The 21,544-nt window shown below is 36.2% G+C and overlaps 2 protein-coding genes across 3 annotated transcripts in view; both read left to right on the forward strand.

Moving 5' to 3' along the window:
* The window catches only part of LOC133849417 (protein sprint), a 137,678-nt gene that overhangs the window by 16,670 nt on the left and 99,464 nt on the right, over positions 1–21,544 (forward strand). For both annotated transcript variants that reach the window (XM_062285477.1, XM_062285478.1), the window contains exon 3: positions 956–1,920. In XM_062285477.1, coding sequence (XP_062141461.1) covers positions 956–1,920 — 965 coding nt within the window. The remainder of the gene's footprint in view (positions 1–955; positions 1,921–21,544) is intronic.
* Positions 19,735–20,484, forward strand: LOC133849418 (uncharacterized). The gene has a single exon (XM_062285484.1). The coding sequence runs from the start codon at positions 19,756–19,758 to the stop codon at positions 20,317–20,319; it is 564 nt and encodes a 187-aa protein (XP_062141468.1). The 5' UTR covers positions 19,735–19,755; the 3' UTR covers positions 20,320–20,484.

Genomic DNA, 21,544 nt, shown 5'->3' on the forward strand with positions numbered 1-21,544 from the left:
AGTTTATGCAAATGTTGATTGCAAAACTATTGCTACTCAAAAATTTGTGGGAAATCAATCGGTTCACAGACATCGAATGCAGATTTGTATTTCCCTGCTGTGAGGGTTTTGGGTTTGGCAATGAATTCAAATTTGCTGTGCGGTTAAATAAATTAAGTTTAAACGGGAAAATCTTAGAAGTTATTTAAGAAATAATTATATGTGGAAAAAAAACGGCTGCAGTAGTTAGGTCTTAGTTGCTTTCGTTGGAAATCTGGTATATTTTCAATGTAATAGTATATTGTTATACCAAATATACACTTTGGTCTTTATACTTTAAATTTGTCAGTATTTTATTTTGTCGGGACTTACTTGGTTTGGTTAACAATCTGGTATATTTTAAAGGCAATGACATATCGAAATACCAAATATACATTTCGGCATATTTTAGTATTTTTTAAATATTTTATTTCGTAGGGTCTTACTTGCTATGGTATATGTATACTTTTAATGTAATATCATATACCAATTATAGCATTCAGTATTTTTTTAGTATTTTATTTTGGTATATTTTAAGCCAAATACCGCACTATTTTTCTTTCATGAAAAATGTGTAGCGATATCTCACATTCGATGTTGTAAGATGTTTCTATATTATTTATAGCAACAATTTTTTTAGGTTTCCTGCAAATAGTTAAAGTTTTCAAACATGTTTTAGTAACCGATTAATTCAAGGGAATCGTTGTGGTAATTAATAAAATAATCCTACTACTAATAATAATCATCTCTTTGTTATAAAATTCGACTTGGATGTCGAATCAGGTGAAGGCTAAAATAGTGCATCGAATCGTTTGCTCTACATTTTAGTTTTGAGTGATGGTTCATTTTATTTAAGTATGATATACGATTATATGACATTTAATTGCAGCTTTTAAATTAATGTGTCTCGTGTTTTTCTTTATTGGTTTTGTTACAGCTGCTGAGTTCGCTGGCCAGCGATCTGGATGTGATGCTGAATGATTTGCGTTCAGCGCCGAATCATGGCACAACAACAACACCAGCAACAGCGACAGCAGCAACAGCAACATCGACAGCGACAGCGGCAACGATGACGGCAACAGCAACAACTATAAACCAGCAGCAGCAACAACAGCACACGAGGCAATTGCAGTTGCAGCAATGGCAAAGTTTAAGCAACAGCACCAACAATAACAACAACAACAACAATTATACCAACAACAATGGCTGTAAAATTAATAATTATAACAACAACAACAACATTGGCAGCAAAAACAGCTACAACAATAGCATCAGCAACCTCAACATCAGCAGTAACAACAACAAGAATTACAACAACAAGTATCAGAACAGTCAACTGCCACGCCCACAATGCCTAAATGACATTAAATTGCGAGCTGCCAAAACGGCCAGAACATCAACAACAGCACCAACAACAGCAATTGCCACAGCAACAGCAGCAACCACACCGAGCAAGACAACACTGCAGCAGCAACAGCAGCAGCAGCAATCGAATGTCTTGCAACGTCGCCGCTTTACAGCGAAGCTGGCGACGCCATCGCCACCTCAACAACAGCAGCAGCAGTTGCAGCAACAGCAACTGCAACGTCGTTCAACGCGTCGACAGCAGCAGCAACAGCAACGGGCTGAGCTGGAGGCAGACGCCGATACGGATGCCAGTGATGTGGCCAACATGACGTCACCATTGAGCGCGAGTGCTGCGGCCACGCGCATTGTTGGCCTCTCGCCGGACGTCAAGAGGTTGCAGAAGTTGCCGCTGTGGTGTCGCAGCAACCAAAGCAACAATAACAACAACAACAACAGCAGTAGCAGCAGCGCAATTGCAGCGCAGCGTCGTCTAACAACAACCACAACAACAACAACAACGCGTCAACAGAGTCAATTTCACAATGTGCATCATAGGTAAGTGTCAAATGTGCAAATTACGCTAGCGATAAGGAAATGCCACATGCCACATGCCACTAGCCACTAGCCACATGCCACTTGCCGCAACGTCACGCCAAATTGACATTGCTTAGATTTCATACCCAGACATTCCCCAAAGCGGGCAGAACCAGTGCTTGATTATCTGGTAACCGTCCGTCTGCCCGTCTGTCCGTTGCTTATTTTGCCAGCCAATCGCTCAACTGTAGAGCTATGTTGTTGAAACTTGCTACCGATGCGCACTTTTGGTATTAAAAACATATATCTACGAATTAGGCAGATCGGTAGAATACATCGTGAGGAAACTAAGATTTATTATAAGCCTTTTTTTATAAAGAGAACTTGTAAAGAGATTGAAGTTGGGTTTTTTACTGTGCAGATGAACTTACAGTTAATTCATTATTGATATTATGGTAGTATATTTAAGTTTATAAAAAAAGAACAGATACTTATCAGAAAAAAAAAGTTTTCAAAATTTAATTTTGTGTAGAAATTTGTTGTCTTTTTGGATTTCTACTAAATTGTTGATAAGAGTTGCGTCACAATTATTTTAGTATATTTCAAATGTCATGTAAATGTAGCATCATTACATTAGGTATGATTTGTATCATGTATGGATAAAATTGAATTAAAATAATGAATCAAATGAATTGAAGTTTATAAAGTTTGTTGTTAAAAAGAAATATTTGCAAATGTGGCTTACAACAATTGAAATTTCACCAAAAAAAGTAGCTCTTTGTAAAAATGATTTGTGATTCATTTCCTAAATTCCATATAAAGTATCTGATAAATACTTAATGCATATATATATATATATATATATATATATATATATATATATATACATATATGTATATAATGTATGGCTACCACGTATCGCACAGTCGATCTTACTTTGCTTAAGTTTATTTTTTCTCATTTCTTTGCTGTGCATATTTCACTTGAAACTCTGCTGACCAGCTGAGCTCGACCTTGGTCAGGGAAGACAGACGACTGTGGCTGTGATTCATTCAGTCACAGTCGCAGTCGCAGTCAAAATCACAGTCACAGTAGCAGTTACTGTGTGCAGTCACAGTCACAGTTCAGCTGGCGAATGGATTCACGCATCGTTGAGCGCTTCATGCGAATGCCAAAATGCATGAATGCCATTGAGGTGCAGGCAGAGGCAGTCAGCCTGAAATGTTGTTTAGAGAATAGCAGAAAACAACAGCAGAGAGCAAACAATACAATAACACAAAGGAAACAATGGAATAATGAGAGTGATAAAAAAGCTAGGCACAAGTGATGCGGGGGAAGCAACTTAATCATCTCATTAATAATTGTCTATTCTTAATGCGCAATAGGCGAACAAAAATGCAAATTCACAAATAATAATTGGTTTGCAGGAAAGGCTTTTAATTAAGTAAAAATCAGAAAGGTTTATTAGGATAATAGCAAATTAAAGTTGAGCGTGAATTTATCAAACTGTAAAAAATAGGATTCAAACATAATGATAACTAGCAAACTTTATTAGAATAATAGCAGAAAGAACAGGGGAATGTGTTATAAATTATAAAAAGTAAAAAAACTGAAAATTTTATACTTACATTCTAGTATAAATTTAGTATATAACTATGGCAAAAATGGTGTATTTTTCCACAGCTTATTCCTATGGAAAACGTGGTGTACTTTTCCATAACTTCTTCCTATGAAAGAAGAGGTGTATTTTGCTATAGCATATTTCTTATGTACAAATAAATAAAGGTAGTAAAAACGAATTTTAATAATAAGCTTTATAAAAAAAATATATATTATATATAGAGAGCATTTAAGATTTTCTTTACAAAAGAATTTTAATATAAATTTCGACGTAACAAGGAAGTAAAGTCTGATAAAAACAACAATCTCCACCCTTTGAATATAATCCATTATTTCTGCTTCTCATGCTTACACAAATCTGCCGAAAATTGCATTTGCTCATTATAAAATACAAATGGGATTTTGCAAAGATTGTGAAGAGGATTTCTTGCTCACAATTTGTAAGCCCTTTACTGATGTTTATAAACACACACGCCTTATATCATCTTTTGAAAGGTAGCTGCTACCTTTTACTCAGCTGTCGCTGATGTTTAAAACTCGACATGGAGTTTATGTTTTTTTTTTGGTCGTTTTATTCGTGGTTCCACTTCAAAGGCGACTGACTGCATTTGACAGCCAACATTTTTCGTTTGGGGGGATTTCGGCAATGCAAAATCTGAGGACCCTGTTTAACCCCGTCAACGGAAAAAAAAAGCCGAAAGACAGAAATATTTTTGTAATCCATATAAGCGCAATATGTTTAGCATATAAATTATGAGGCCAGTCAACGGCAGTCAACAAACAGCGATGCTGCTAAAACTACGTAACGGCGGACAGCATCAGAGATAGATATAGTAGTGCTTGTAGTATAGCCAAAATACCAACTACACGCCAACGTTTCCCCCTTGACTCCCCCCCTCCCTCTCTCTCTCTCTCACTCTTCTGTCTCAGCATCACACAATACAAGCACTCTGAAACTTTGCACAGTGGGCTGAAGTGTTCATATGTTAGGTCAGATTTTGCCAGATTACTTTGTACACAAAAAAATTACTACAAAATTTGAGAAGATTACTTGAATTTTTTGCTTATATATTCTTTTGTTATTATGAAATTCGTACTTGTTTTTTATTTTAAAGTTGATTAAAGAAACTATTGAAAATAGTTATTTTTAATAAAAGCGATTTCCTTATTTTATCCCTGCAAAAATTTATAAAAACAATTATTAGCTTGTATTTATTTATGTATTTTTTTTTTTGTTCGATGAACAACTCAAAAATGTATTATCAACTAACTTGATAAATTAATAATTCAATATCAATAATTCAATATTTAAAAATATGAACAATTATATCATTTTGACAATATTTTATTTGTGCTGGAAATTTCATAAAGAAACTGTAAATTAAATTAGTCGCTTTCAATGTTGTTTGCTAAGCATTTGCAAGACTTTTATTTATTTACAAAATAATCGAATATAATAAAATTTGCTTTTGAGAGGTCATAAGCTAAATTTGTGATCTAATTTAAATAATTGAAAAGTTGAAACCATATATTGTTTAATTTTCTCAATAATATTATCATTAAATTGTTTAGCTTAGTTGGGCATTCTAAAAAGTGTGCAATATGCGTGCCAATTTAGCCCACTGTGCCTTGTCGCAGAGGCAGCTGCTGCTGTTGAAGCTGTTGTTGAAGCAGTGTCGTAATCGTCGTAGGCGTCGCATGAATTTGGCTCAAGACATTTGGCCAAAACAAAACAACGGCTAACAAATGAGGGGCGGGCCCTCGCAAATATGTTAAAATGAAGTGTTATATTTTATGTGGTTGGCCGCAAAGGCGAAACAGCCTACAGCAGCAGCAGCAGCAACAACAACCAATAACAGTTACAACAATATCCCTGACAAGAACAAATAGAACGAGCCATAAACTTAAGTAAATATGAATATGGACGATGGCAACGACGATGGCTTCTTCAGTTACAGTTTGTTGGTTCGGGTTTTGCTTTTCTTTTTTGTGGTCTGTTGACAGTCGCAGCCAAGCAAGCAGAACTCACAACTCGCAACTGGCAACTCGAGTCACCCAATCACCCATCACCAAAGTGCCATCGAAGCACCCAAAAAACAAAAGCAACAAAAGCAAAAGCAACCACCCAGACATCTGCAATCCAAGCTTCTCCCGCTGGAGTTGCGAGTTTTTGGCATTTTACAAAGGGTTGTGACTTTTGTGTCTTTAGCTATTTATTAAATTTGTTTGCCAACACACACACACATGTACACGGAATGATGTGTTGAATTGTGTATGTGTGTGTGACAAGAGGCAGAAAGGGGCAAAGAGTCATGATGGGGAGATGGGATATGGAATATGGGACATGGGGAGGGGGAAGCGCAAACAGGACCAGTGAACATGAGCTGCGTAACTAATTTGCTTAAAGTGCACGATGGCTCATCAGCGACAATGATGGCACAGTGGTGCGAAAGCGCATGAAAATGTTGAATAAAATCTGGTTTTGTTTTCATGTTCTGAATTCTGAACAAATTTTGTGATTCTGATTAAGCTGAGAAGAGAGAGAGAGAGAGAGATAGAATGAAATGAAATCAGCTTTTAGCAAGTGTAATTTATAATCTATAATAAATAAAGCTAAAGCGATTTTTAGTACATATGGTACAATATAAGGATTGGTGAATATTTTGTAGCGATCACATATAATTTGTAGAAGGTATTTAGCATTCGTATGTTAGTTGGTTCATATATTTTGATATGGTATATTTTTAATGTAATATACTAAAATGCCAAATATAGAGTTCGATTTATATACCAAATATAAATTTCAGAATATTTTAGTATTTTTATGTTACCACATTTTTAGAATAATACCGCACCGCAATGGACAGTAGATTTCTTACTTCCTTTTTCATAAATTGATTTATGATAGCTTCGAATGAGTATTATCAATGTAACTATATTAAACTTGCAATTTTCTTTGTCACTCGCATTGAACTATAATTTTCTTATTATTATTTTATATCGCGCACGTTCTCTACACCCCCACAACACATTTAGCATATATGTGGCCCAAATTTCGAGCTCTATCATAGTTGAATTTCTTATCTAGCTATGCAAAATATTTCAAGATAAACGCAAGAACTTGACATATTTAATTTGGCATATACTGTGTATAGACTTGTAGTAAACACATCATATCAGCGTCAACTTTTAATGCATATACATATATTTGTTTTGATTCCCAGTCGCAATCTTCTTTTTGTTTTGTTACAAATACGGTGCATTTTTATACCCGCTACCCGTAGGGTTGAAGGGTATTATATTATATATTTGTGTCGTCATGAAATATATGTAACAGGCAGACCCCGTATAGTTATATGTATTCTTGGTCGGGATAAATAGACGAGAAATTAGACACATATATGCTACATCAATAAACCATATATAGTCTTTATTATATTTGGCATATTTTGAGAATAAGATCACATTGTTTTGCTTTTATAAAAAATGTTTTCTTTTTTTTAAATAGGAGTATATCGGAATATAGCTTTTGGTATTTTTTTTAGTAGTTTTTCGAATAATACTGCACTATTTTATCTCACAATCAAGTACACTCTACAGTAGCTTTCATACTTTGTTGTTGTTGTTATCGCATTTGAATACTTTTCACAATTTCTACAGGAAAATTTTTATGTTTTTTTTTAGTGCAATTGTTTGCAGTTTTCCTCTTTCTTTTGCTCTTCTCGCTCGTAATTATTACACTAAATTTTTTTGTTCGACTTAGAGTGCTTTTTTATTAGCTCAAACTACGGTTAGCTTTTCTCTTGTTTTTACTCTCTGGATTTCTTACGTTTGTTTTTTTCGCCTAATTTTGAAATGTTAGTCATAAAGTTGCGCTGTCTGTGTTTCTCAGTTCATCTTTCTTCAGTCTTTCACTTTTTTTTTGCTTCACATAAATCAAAAGATGTGCTGGCAAATTGCATTGATTGCTTTACTAATGACATTTTCAGGGCACTTTCTCATCATTTTCATGCGCTTCTTTTTCCCGTTGTTGTTGTCATTTAGTTAATAAGTAACCACTGTAAGATACACTCTCACACACACACACACACACAGACGCCCGCACACACTTCAGAGGAACCGCAAAAAGTTTTTGCTTCAAAGTGTTTTTGCGGTCTTCATGCAAAGTGCAGAAGCGTTGCTAAAGGGAAAGAGCTAAATTGATGACGTCTTAGGCGAGCTGACAGTTAGTATGTATGTGATGTACGTCATCATCATCTGCATCATCATCATCATCGTCATCAGCATTGGATAGCTCATGATTGTCTAAAAAGTTTTGCGCGATGGGTTCAACGATGCGTATGAGCAACAAATGAAAAAGAGGAGAGCAAATGCCTTTCTCTCTCTCTCTCTCTCTTTCTTTGTATCTCTCTCTATCAGCGTCACTCGATGCCAAAGTGCGACAGGTGTTTGCTTTATTAACTGTCATATATATACCACACCACTTTAATGCCTCCCTTCCATGCCGCGCACACTTTTTGCGTTAACCACAAGCGACGCGGCAGCTCGTTGACATGTAAACAGATTAACATAATTAATTTATTTGCATTGTTGTTGGTTAGGCCAAAGCCAACGTAATCCAAGTAGAAGGTATTTTATACACAACAATATAATTTGCCCGCCCTGATGACATTGTTGTCCCCAAACTAATTTGAGCTTTTTGTCAACGCCTAATCAAATTAATTAGCATTGCATGCGCTCATTAATCACAATGCATAAATATTTGAACAAACGAGGAAGACAGAGAGAAAGATAGAGAGAAGGCGCACGCTTATTGTGTGTATTTAATATTTATTGAGATATTTATTTATATTGTTTTGTGGTGGGAATGGGGAATGCGAGCTCGTTATCATATTCATTTGACATGCACTGAAATTTGACATGCTGCTGAAATGTGGCAACAGCGCTTGCGAGCTAAGCTCTAAAGACACTCAATTGACAACTAAAGCGAAAACTGACAGTTGATGGAGTAGTTGAAACGTGCGAGTATTATAAATATTCAAAGATTGCTGAAAAAAACCAAAACCAAATAAAAATTGGACTTTTTTTCATTAAGTATTTTTGAAAATTTTAAATTTTTATTTTCCATTATATATAAAATTCTTATTGTAACTTAACGGTATTAAATGATTGCGAATTATAATAATAATGAAGGAGTGGGATTTTTTTGTTCGATTCAGTATTCTAAAAAAGTTAAAACGATGATTAAATTCATATTTATTGATTATTTTATTTTAGTTTAGGTATATTTATATAGTATACTAAATATACTAGATTGTTATCCAAGGCACACAGTTATAATACCCTTCTACCCTATTGGTAGCGGCTATAAAAAATGGACTCTTTAAAATTATTTCAATTAACATTAGAATTGTTGTAATTATCTCAACATTAATACAAATCTCAAAAGGATTGCAAATTCCCACATATTCTATGCACAATTGCATTGTCAGGTGGCAACTCTGGCACACCAGTTCATCAAGATGAGAAGGCATAAAAAACACGTCAATGAATGAGTTGTGAGATGTGTGAAGCCTATGAAATTTGATGTAAAGCCACTCGGATTGCAAGCAATCAATGCTAGTATTCAGCTACACACACACACTTGTATTCATTCAGTTACAAGTCGTTTAATAAATATGTATGTGCATGTGTGTGTATATGAATGTGGATGGCATTCATTGATTCATGGCAATCAATGGACAATAAAGAGTTTTTTTGGGCTGCATGATGATTATGACTTTTTGTGGCATTAGCTGCGATAACAACAACAATCGCGATCAATCATATTTAGCATACAACTGTCAGTCAATCAGCCAGGCAGGCAGGCGAGCAATCCGGCAGTCAGTCATTCAATCAGTACGTCAGTCAATTATACAATTTGAGGTTAATTCAAGCAACTGACAAACTGACGAGTCATTCCAAATGCTCAGCTCAGATTTCGCAATTATGCAAGAAGAGAGCCGAAGGAGAGAAGAGAAATGAGAGATGAGGAGAAGAGAAGTGTGTAAAGTATTTGACAGCTGCTTTTTTTTATTTGTTTGTTGTAAAGCCTGCTGGTCAGCTGGTTGAAGCAGCTCAGCTCGAAGTCAAGTCAACTCAAGTCAGTCAACTCATTAGCTTCGCAGTTCTGTCAGTCCAGCCAACACACACACACTGGACTCGTCACACTCACACCACTCGGGCCTATTCACTTCTTATTCACACTTATTCACAGCGCTAAATTTCCCCAGACAATAGACCACAAGAACTCCAGAGAAACTTCAGCCAAACAAAATGTACGAACGAACCAAGAATGACCAAAAGACATAAAAAAAAACGAAAGAAAAAAACGAAACGTGGCTTTTAGAGTGTAAAACATTCCAAGCAAAGCACAAAATATGCAAATTGAAAGGACACCCAGGCATGGAAGCCACTTCTCACTGACAGCTCGCTGCATACACTGCGCAAAATAGTCTAGCAACTTTTTGAAGTTAGCATTTGTTGACTTCTAAAATATAATATGCTAATTTAAATATTATTTAGCACGATATTACGCAATTTATTATAGTCTAAAATATGATTTTCAATTTACATAAATAATGTTTACACTTAGCTTAATTTTCACGTAATTTGTTTTCTGAAAAATATTAAATTCATTCTCTAAAATGGTCTAAGGTCTAACTAATTGGTTTGTTATGAAAGAAGTTTTCTCTAATTAGCTATATTTGTATTAATTAATTTATTTGTAGTTGAGCCATGAGTAAAGTACCTTTTATAGATGTCTATGTATTTGTTTTGAATTAACATTTTCTTTGAATCTCAAAGTTCTATGACTTGAAAGTCTCAAAATAATTGTGAATATATTTATGACACTTTTAAATAAAATGTACTGTTTTACATTAAAATAATTAGTTTTTAAATCAAGTTTTCTATGATTTTGAAATCTCAAAAAAAAATGTTAAGTATTATATAGATCTTTTTTAAAAAGTTACTGTTTAAAATTAAACTAGCTATTTTATAAATCTTCAATATAATATCATTGAACTACTTAAAGAATTTGGTTTACAATTTTTTTTATGATTTCTTTGAATGTCTTCGAAAATAATTTTCTTTCTTAGTAGAACATAGAATTATAAGCTTTACAAGTGCACTGCAAAAAATACAAGACTATGCTAAGTAAAGAAACATTTCGCTGAGTGTATTTGGTGTCCGGAAAACTTTACGCTGACATAAATTGCATATTAAATTTTACATTTTTCATATTTATGCAGCCAAGTCATAAAGTGAAAGTGACTCAAAAGACGTTTAACAGAAAAGAACAGAGGGTGAGAACGTGGCTGGTGGATGGGGAGGGGGAGGGGGATGATGAGATGGGGGCAGCAGGAGGCAGCAGCTAGGCAGTGGCACAACAAGAACAACATTTCAATTTAGCAAAATATTCATTATGCTCAAGTGTAGACTTCAGGCAAATGGCGCTAAACGGCAGCAGCGGCGGCGGAAACGTGCCAAGCTAAGAAAGGTGGAGCCTTCCCCTCCCCCTCCCCAACTACCTTCCCCTTCGTTGCGACCCCCAACAGAGCGAGTGGCAAAGTTTCAATGGTTGTGCCACAGCGTCCCGCATAAGTCGCCACGCGGTTGTGTGTGGCCATTGTCAGGCGAGGCGTCTTCATTGTCGTCCTCGTCCTCGTCATCGTCATCGTCCTCCGACTGAACCTCAACCTCAGTGCAAGGAGACAGCGAGAGAGAGAGAGTTTCTTTCTATCTCTTTCACACTCTGTCTGTTGTCTCAACCTCAATGCTTGTCAGCTTCGTCCTCGTCTTTGCTTGCATTGTGCAAACTTTTATAAAGTTATGAAAAGTCATTCAAGTGCGTGGCTGTAAAAGCGACGGAGACAACGACAGAATGAGTGAGAGAGACATAACATACATATATATATAGAGATAGATATATAGAGCGAGAATGTGTGTAAGATATTGAGAGACGACTTGGCGACTTTCGAGCACTTTGTGCTCATTTTCAACATCGTTCTTTTTTTTTCGTTGTCGTTTTTGTTTTTGGGAGTGAGGAAACTAAAGACAAGTTTGGCGTAGTGCTGTGACCAGGTGGTTTCCTTGTGTTTTGGGTGGTGCGACTTTTGCCTTGAATGGTTCCGCCTGGGCGGACAATAAAGCCGTCAAAAACGTGCGTCGCCGCCGACAAGGATGTTGTCCTCAAATGTCCTCGACTATTCTCGATGTCGTCGGCTTAAACGCCAAACGACAAACTAGTTTAGATACGCTAACTGCGTGGGGTATTCGAATAGAAAGCTTCTTTTGGGAGCGCCTAAATAAATCTGTTAATCAAAGTATATTATAGCTTTGCAATATTGTACAGTTTTTCATCAAAGTGGACTATTTATTCAATTTCATATAGCTTTTAAATATGAATGAGCTTTTAAAGCTCATCAATATAAATCTGTGAATTTTTGCCTATCACAGTTACTTTTACATCAAAGTAGATTATTTATTCCATTGCCAATTGCAAATAGTATTAATAAGCTTGCTAAGTTTATAAAAGCTGAAATTTCATAATCGTAGTTACTATTCAAGCTTTGCATTTCCATTTTGCTTGTGTGAGGATTTTTTTAACATTACTTTTCTTATAGGCACTTGTTAAGCAGCTTATTAAAAATGTTTTAAAGGTGTTATTTGAGGTTAGTTGTACTTACAATTTAATTTAAAAACTTATAGCTTAGCTTTCACTAACCTCAAAGCTGCTTTATCGAGCTTTAAAGCTCATTAACGCATTGAAAGATTAAATAGATCATTCAAATTCATAAAAACTTCGCACTTGGACGTTTTTTAATCAACTCTTTGCATAATTCTATTTCATTTCGTTGAATTGCTTTTGTAAGTGCATTAAAGCTGCGTTGTGAGCGCTGTGCTAAAAGCACTTGGCTTATCCTTACGCTGAGCTGCGCCTTAAGTGAGCTTTGCCATTACGCTTAGCTGCCGCACAGCTGCGTCGCTGGCTGGCTACCTGTCAATAAAATCTTTACCTGGCGTTTCGAATCGTGAGTTAGGTGAGTGTCTGAAGAGGATGGTGGGAGCTGGGAGGGGAAGCTGCACTTTGAGTGCTGCTGCCAAAACTCATTAACCACACGGAACGCAAAAATTTGCAACTTGTGCTGATGTCACATGCGGTGTCTGGACGATGCCACGATGCCACGTTGCCACGCCCATGACCCCACACACGTTGACCCCTCAGCCCCACTCTCTTTATTCCACTCACTTCTCTGGCTCTTCCCCCCTCCGTCTCTTTCCCCTGCCTTTGTGGATTGCGTGTGTTTTGTGCCTGGCGGCAGTAAATAATTTTTGCCAAAAGGTTGTTGAAACATTTAATAAAACCAATATAAATCATAACAAACACTTAGCACGACAACAACAATAACACACACGTTATGTGTGTGTGTGTGTGAGTGTGTTGGCAGGCAACAAAGCGTAACTAAAATTCCAAAGCGCTTGCCCATTTTGGCCGCAAAAACTTCTGCCGCCGTGCACAAAAATGCCGAGCAGTCGACTGTGTCTATGTGTGTGAGTGTGTCTGCCTGTGTGTGTGTGTGTGTGTGTGTGTGTGTGTGTGTGTGTGTGTGTAAGCGTGTCCGTGCTTCGCAGGCCTCCGAATGCTGCATTGCAACGCGTGAACGCACCTTGCCATGCGTTCATCTCTCTGCCTCGTCCAGCTGCCTCTGTCTGACGCACACTACGTGCCACACACACACATACACACGTTCTCTATATGTGTGTGTGTGCATTGCCCTCATGCTGCCTTTGCTATGCATAGTTCCATGTTGTCGTCGTTGTCGGCAACGCTTCCCCAGCTTCTTCCCCATGGCAACATTTCAGTGTAACATTAACAGCAGCGACAATGCACAACTATAAGATATCCTGTAGTATATTATTAATTTTTTAAATGAAATGACTAAAATAAACCTTATATAAAAAACATTATAAAAGACAAGCTTTCAAAGATCAAATAAATATTGGATCACAGCCGTTTATATAAATATAGCAAGTTCACATACCAGAAAATCCTAAAATATGTCCAAAACTACATTTGGTATATAGATATACTACCGGTAATATAAATATGACAAGTTGACATACCAAAAAATACTAAAATATACCGAGGGCTATATATTTTGTATATCGATACATTGCCGCTAATATAAATAGCAAGTTTGACTACCAAAAAACACTAAAATGTAGTAAAGGCTATATATTTTGTATATCGAAATACTACAACAGTCAAAATATACAATATATAATATTATTAAGTACTACGTGGTATATTTTGAGTGTTGTAATATATCGATAGCGTTTGGCATATTTCAGTACTTTACAAACTCTACCAATTTTTTTTTTTTCTTAAGCCAAAATTTATTGAAAATAGCTTAACTTTATTTTAAAAGTTTTTATTTATGTTTTCGACAATTTAATCTGTTAAAATTGCAAATCTAAAATTCTAATATAAATATAGTAAGAAAAATACTACAAAATACCAATGGCTACATTTGGTATATCAAAATAGATATGTATAAATTATTTAGAACCGAACTTAATAAGAATTTTACTATACTTAACCAACATTTTTTTCTTTTGCATTTCTTTTCACAAACTTTTCTCACATTGCGCTTACGAAAATAGTTTTGTGAATAATAGAATTTAAATCGATCTTTATCAAATTTAGTTTGTAAGATTTCTTTATGTTTTGCATTGATAAATTCACTAAAAGTGTGTTGGATACTTGTTCCCTTTAGCTTACTTCATTGCATTATATTGGCAGCAAATTTCTATAAAGTAATTCAATTTTATAGCACAACATGAAAATGTTAGTATTATTATTTTATTGAAATAACGAATACAATTCATTATTAGAATGACTAAGACCTTTAAGGCATCTTCTATTTTTATGCTTTCTCAACTAATATACCCGCTTTAGCCACGCCAATGCAGGGTATGAAAATGCGCAAAAAATTAATTGCAGCGCATAAATCAAAAGACTTTGCTCTCACTCTCAGTCGCAGTCGGCGCTGTGTGCTCCCCTTCTCCTTCCTCTCTCTCTCACTCTTTCTCACTCTTTGGCCTGCCCTTGCCCTTGCTCTTGCCCCGCTTGTCGCCTTTCTCTGTCTTTCCCCCCGCCCACTCGCTATTTGGCAGCCCTTCGTTGAGTTGTTACTATTTCTGTTCGATGCATTTCAATTCGTTTTCAATTCGATTGCAGCCAAAGACCTCGATTCTTATTGTTTACCCTCGCATCAAGGCCACATTTGATGATGAGGTCCATGCACGCAACACTCATTAAAGTTTCTAGGTGTTGTTGTTGTTGTTGTTCTTATTCTTCTTGCTGTGCATAAACAATAACAAAATGAAATGCTATTGCAAATCGTCAAGTATTGATTACCGGAAGTTTCGTATGCCATTAAAGCCAATTGACTGCTTCATAAACAAGATCATTGTTAAAGTTGAATGTTAATGCCTGATGGATGTATTTTGCATGTCCATCAACTGCAGCAGCAATTTCTTCTGCCCAGCATCTCGCTCGTTGATATTACAATTAGTTTTGAACTGAATGTGAAATGGTTTTTGTTGCACATTGTATCACGCATCAATTGAATCGTTTTTTATTGTTTTATTGAACTGCTTTGCATTGTTGTTTAAATAAACAAAATTGAAGCAATTTTAAACACAATAAAAACTTTTGCTGCTGCAAGTGAATAATTGATTTATAATGATTGTCTTTTTAATTATAATGCTTTTTCTTTGATAGTTTATAATTGTTTATTAGTTTTATACTGTGCACATAGGGTTGAAAGGTATTATAACTTTGTACCTGCAGAAAATGCATGGTAAAAAATAGAAAGACCCTTAAATGTAAATATATGGTATATTTTGGTATATTTTTACTCATATATGCATATTGTATGTATGTATATATAAATATTGTCATATTTTAGTATTTCGCGATATATCAATTTTGCTCACAATTTGGTATAATTTTGTATTGTATGGTATTTTTTGAACGTAGTACTATATCAATATACCAAAAATAGTCTTTGATATAATTTCAGTATTTTTGCGCTATATTAATTTGGGATATTTGAAATGGGAAGTGGGCCTTCATACTTGTTTTTTTTTGTATTAAACATATAATTCTGTTAAGAATACATAATATTCATTATCTAAAATTGTTTACTTATTTTTTTGATAATTTATTTTTTTATCTTCTTTTTTTATTCATTTTGTATTACCATATTTATTATTATTAGTTATTATTATATATTATTATATATATTATATATATATATTATATATATACATATATAAGTTATTTATTATTAGTTTTTTTTTATTAAATCATACAGCAAAAGTATGTTTATTTTAACTACTTTTAGTATAATCATCACTTAAATCCATCAGCTATTTTATTGTACTTTACTTTATATTTCATATGCTCATTTGTTGCTTCCCCATAAAATGGCAAACTTAAATGTGTTCATAATTCACAGACAATGTATTTTATTTGCTTGTTGTGTTTTTTGTGGACTGCCAAGGCCGTTGCACAATTTGCTAAAGCAAAGACATTTGTTTGCTGCCCGCAACTGGGAGCGTCATGCCATATCACGCATACGTCATGGGTGCCGGCCATAAAAAGTAACCATGCATAAAATACACGTCAGAAAGACTGAAGAACGCCAGCTCGTAAATAATGCGCCAGCGATTTATCAGGCAACGAGACGACAGTTGCAAGTTGCAGCAGCAGCAGCCGCAGCAGCAAGTTGATGCAACAGAAAAATACATAGAACCTCTCTATAAAAGTTCGCGACTATTCAAATTGCAATTTGGCAATAGTTGAGCCGGCTCTCTCTCTCTCGCTCTCTCTCTCTCTCACGCTCTCTGTGCGGCTTAAAACTGGTCTGGCTACAGCAATGTTTTTTCTTATTTTTGGGGATTTTGCACTGCGGTCTCGGGTTTTTTGGGTTTTAGCCCACACTAAGCCAAAGCACAACGCAGCCAGTTTTTGTTTAGCCACGTTAAGCCTCACACTAATTACACTTGCGCTTTTTATAACCTCACACACACACATTTTTCTTAGTCTCGCCACAAAAAGCTAACAACAAATGGAAAATAAAAGACGGACGGAAAAAACTACCAGCAAACTGGCTCGCACATATTTTCATTTTCATGGCCAAAAATGTGTGAGTTTGAATGAAAATGAGTGGAGGATTTGTCCTAGCGACAAATATGCAAATTCCTCGACTCAAATTTCCCTTTTCGTTTGGCCACTCATTCTTTCCCTCTTTCCCGCTTTCCCTCTTGCACGTTTGTCCATTTCCGTTTCCGTTGTCGTTTTTGGTGTTTTTTTGCATACGTTGTTCTGTTTGTTGTTGAAGCACGCAAATCTTGATTTAATTTCCGTCTATTAAGCTTGAATGCCAGCCAACAAAATATTTGTGGCCATAAGGGATTTTATGAGGCTTTAAGCCCCGCCCTCTTCATCACAGCTTAAAGCTCATTAGCCAACGTGACTGTACATGCCACTAAATGTTAGTTGTTGAAGCAAAATTTGCATTAATTGTTCAACACAGACAGACATTTGTGAGTGATGGCAAAAAAACTTTAGTGCAATTTCCCATTGTTGTCAAACATGCAGCCACATTTGCATTGTTTTCAAACTTCAGCTCACTTTACATTCATGTCAAACAGTTTTTCTAGAAGGCGACTGTCAATTAGTTCACAGTTATGTTTGAGTGTTGTCAGAGACTGTTTGGTTGAAATGTGGTTAAACTTTTCAGAATACACCTTTCAAGGTTTTCTGCGGCCTTGCCAAAATTTATGCTTTTCCAATTGCAGTTTAATTGTCGAAGTCGTTACCTTGTTGCCAGATTTTTTAGCATATTTTGAAATGTTGTCCGACTTCTTAAGTGGCAAAATTATTGATTGTCTAGTAGCTTTGCGTCGTTGCCAAACTTCAAAACTATAAAAGTAAAGTAATTTCTATATAATCAACATTTTGTGTTCTTACCAAACTTTGCAATTAAACTTGAACTTTACATCGGCATCATTTTCTTTTGCATAGCTTATACATAATTCCAATTTCACAGTAATTTCTTGTTTGGTGTGCAAGTTCCAAGCCTATATAATTACTTCAAAAAGCTGCGCTGTTGCCAAACTTCACTCAAGACCTTTTCAATTTATTTCTATGCCCACACACAACGTTCAAAGTTTATTTAGGATTTTAGTTTAGCTCAGTTAATCGCTATAACTATTTAATTTGGCAAAGTTGCGTAGGCAATCTGGAAAACTTTTGCACTGTGGCCAAAAACTTGAGCATGTGACATTTGCTTGTGCACTTTATGAGTCACAAATGAATACACTCTGCAGCCGCTTTGCGACAACACTATTAGTTATTTATATAAACTTTGAACCCATTGAACCCCTTTTTTTTTTTTTTGTGCTCTGACAATGTTGACTTTGCCGCATGGCCGCCTACACACATTTTTTCACTCTTTTTTTTTGTTGTTTGTTGTTGGTGTGACAAATGAATTTGGGTCAAAAGTTGTGAAAATTAAAAAGGGCCAACTCAGCTCAGAGTTTCAGCCAAAAATGAACTCGCACTTCAACTCCGGGGGGAGAGATGATGATGATGCCAAAGTTGCCGCAAAACATTCGCACGTCTCGGCCAGCAGCCAAAACTACAAAAAAAAAAAAAACACGGAGGGACAAAAGGATAGCTGGACCATCGAATCGACTCGATTCGCAACGCTGTGGCTGAATGACATTCAACTGGTCGGCCAAATTGCAGTTTTATTTCCGTTTCCGCATCGACGTGCCACATATGCCACACGTAGCACTAGACCGGACTCATTCAATTGAGCATTCGCTCGGCTTTTTCCTATATTCTCTGGTTTCTTTTTTTTTTTTGGTGTCGGAGCTCATCTTCAACCAACAAGAAAAAGAACAACAACAACAACGAGAGAACAGTAACAAAAGGGACACTAAAACGTTACAAAAGATTTACGCCGCTTTTGGTAGCATCCTCCGCTTGTTTTTTCTCACCCCTTTGCTCCCCATCATTCCTTGCTTTCCACCATTACTTTTGCCTTTTGCGGGTTTGAGTAATGGATTAGATTTTTACTCACTTGTTGTTTGGCTACGCTTTTTTCGTGCCACCCGAGTGTGGGAAGTGTCTGCGGGTCGCGTGGTAGGGTTGGGGAGGCTGTTGTTCCATTGGTTAACCGTTTGCTTGACTGTTTCATGCTGTTTTTTATATTCGCACCCAGCTTTGATAGTGGCTCGCTTTATACACTCTTTGCATTGGGGTCTATTAGTTGACAGTACGCTTTGACCTATTTAACTTATTATGGTTGTGCTTATTTGGATTCATTTAAAACTTTGCTGTTTGTTTTATTTTTTATTATTATTTATACTAAATAACCTTATCATTTTTAAATAACTATCCCCATCAGCAATCTTTGTGGTAGATTTCAGAAACCTAAGCAGGCGGACAGACGGACGGACGGTTGGAAAAATAATCTTAGCCTCAACTTTATGTAATCGTTATATAGTTTTACTATAGAGCAATCTATGTGACAAATTTAAAGTAGCCAACTCATTTAGTTTACAAACTATAAGTAACTAAAGCCGTGGACAGACAGGCAGACGGATGGAAAACTAAACTACATTTCCCTCCAAAAAAATTCTCTTAAACTTAGCTTCACATTTAAATAGTCATTATATAGTTTCGCTGCGTGACACATTTAAAGTAGCTAACTCATTTAGTTTGCAAACGATAAGTGACTAAAGCCGTGGACAGACGGATGGAAAATTAAACTAAATTCCCCTCTACAAATTTCCATTTTTATAGGAAATATGTTTCCAACTTTCTGGACTCCTTCTCGGCAAAGAACATCAAGCATTCGTTTCGTTTTCCAATTCCATTGTTTCGCTGTTGTGTTAGCGAGGATATTTGCTCTGGCTGCCCAATTGTGGTGAAACCCCTTTTATGTGGACGACGCCACAGAATGTGGGAACATTAAAGCGCATTCCGAGGCTTCCTTTTTTGTCTCGCTTTTCCGTATGTGGTGGCAAAATGTTTTATTATAGTTTCGATCGCAGTAGTTGCTTTGTTTTGCTTCTCTCCTTTAAGGTCGTCTGTTCAGTTTTCAGTTATCGATGTTCAGTTTTAAATGGAGTTTATTTGCAAAATTGTTCAATTTTCGTGAATTTTGTTTGTCGTTGTTTACTTCTTTTTTGCATAACACGTTTGTTTGTTTTGTTCCTAGCAAAATGTTGAGCAGCTTAGTGGCCCGCACCGCGGCCTTAACCCTGGCAATTTATTTTACCAATCGCGTGGGCATTTGGGGCAACACAGATGCCTCCGATAAACTCTGTGAACGCATCTCCCATGGCCTTGAACCGATGCGTCAACTAACCAAATCCAAAGTGAGGAAATGTTATGATCTGAGCGTGAGGGAAGCTTGCCAATTGGCGCAAAAGTTGCCTGTATATACGCAACAGTTGATTAAATTGGCCAAAAACTGGCACAAATTTGGCGACAATTTCAATGCTTGCAACGTGCAACAAGACGAAGAAGAAGAAGAAGAAGATGAACTACAACAACAGGCGGCAAGATGTAAGAATGCGGCAGGTTTCCACTGGTTGCCGGCAATCACAGCTGGCGAGGAGGCCAACGAGCTGCATGACGAGTGTGTTGTGGCCGCAAAAGTAGCAAGTTGATGATCCATTATTAAATATGCAATTGGTGGCACAATTCCTAACAAAATTCTATCGATGAAGAGTTGTCCTAGTGTAGCACAACAAATCTAGTATTATTGTTTAATTGTGATGTATATTAAATACAAGAATCTTAATATTGAGTTGAAGAAATTAGGCATCAGTTTAAATTTTGTTGCTTGTTAAGTTATTTCCTTTTTCCACTGCCTTTTAGTATCTCTTTCCACTGTCTTTTTCAGCTTTCTGTCCGAAGGCGTCTTCGGGAAGTTTTTTTTTTGCTAGATTTACAGTCTGTAAAATGACTTAACTTAGCCTTTAGTATATTTAAATATTATTGAGGTATATTAATTTCGGGTATATCACACACTCGATTGTAGCTTTCTTACTTGTTTCTTGTTGTAAAGTCTTGGGATCTCAGTTATCGAATACAGAATGATTAAGGCTAGAGCCTCTTTCAATTGCCTCCTTCAGTTTTATCTCTGAAATGGTCTTTAGGAACTCTTTTGCCTGTATTTGTGATCTAAGAATTAAAGTTTAGGAATTGTTTCAAAAAATCTCAACCCAACCCTCAAAAATCCTAATTTCAATTTATTTGATATTTGATTAGATATTTTAATAGATAGATTAGATATTTTAGTATCCCAAGAAACCACAAGTGTGTCAAGAAATTCTTTCAACCACATCGATTGCATTTAAGCTTCACAAATTCCGTCGAGACTTGTCGACATAATGTCATTAAGTCTTTAAGCAAATGACAAGTTCAAGTTGAGTCCTTTAAGACTTGTCAGCTGCATGTTTGGTCAGAAGAAGAAGAAACCTGCAACCAGAATTCAATGCTAACTTGTCTACGTGGTCGCTGTTTTTGTCACGAGCCATTGTCACTGCGTTGCGACAGAGAGAGAAACATGGGGGAGAGAGAGTGAGAGAGGGGGGAGAATGAGTGCGAATCGCTAGAGAAGCTGTCTCAAACCCTTGGCGTACAGCCAGCGACGAGACACACTGTAAACACGGAGAAAAACAAGAAGCACGACGCAAGTCTATTAAAATGCCAGTCGAGCGACCTTATCAGTTGTATCTATGTGTGCGCCAATACTCGTATCTCTGCTATCACCCCAAACCCATCCCACCCTTAGCTTTCGATCGAAAAACCTGTTCCCCCAGACTTCGATACAGTAGTATAACATGCGTTTTAATGTGACCCTTGCGGGCTCATAAAATTTCAACGTCT

This window comes from Drosophila sulfurigaster, chromosome X (genome assembly GCF_023558435.1).
Source record: "Drosophila sulfurigaster albostrigata strain 15112-1811.04 chromosome X, ASM2355843v2, whole genome shotgun sequence".
Classification (NCBI taxonomy): Eukaryota; Metazoa; Arthropoda; class Insecta; order Diptera; family Drosophilidae; genus Drosophila; species Drosophila sulfurigaster.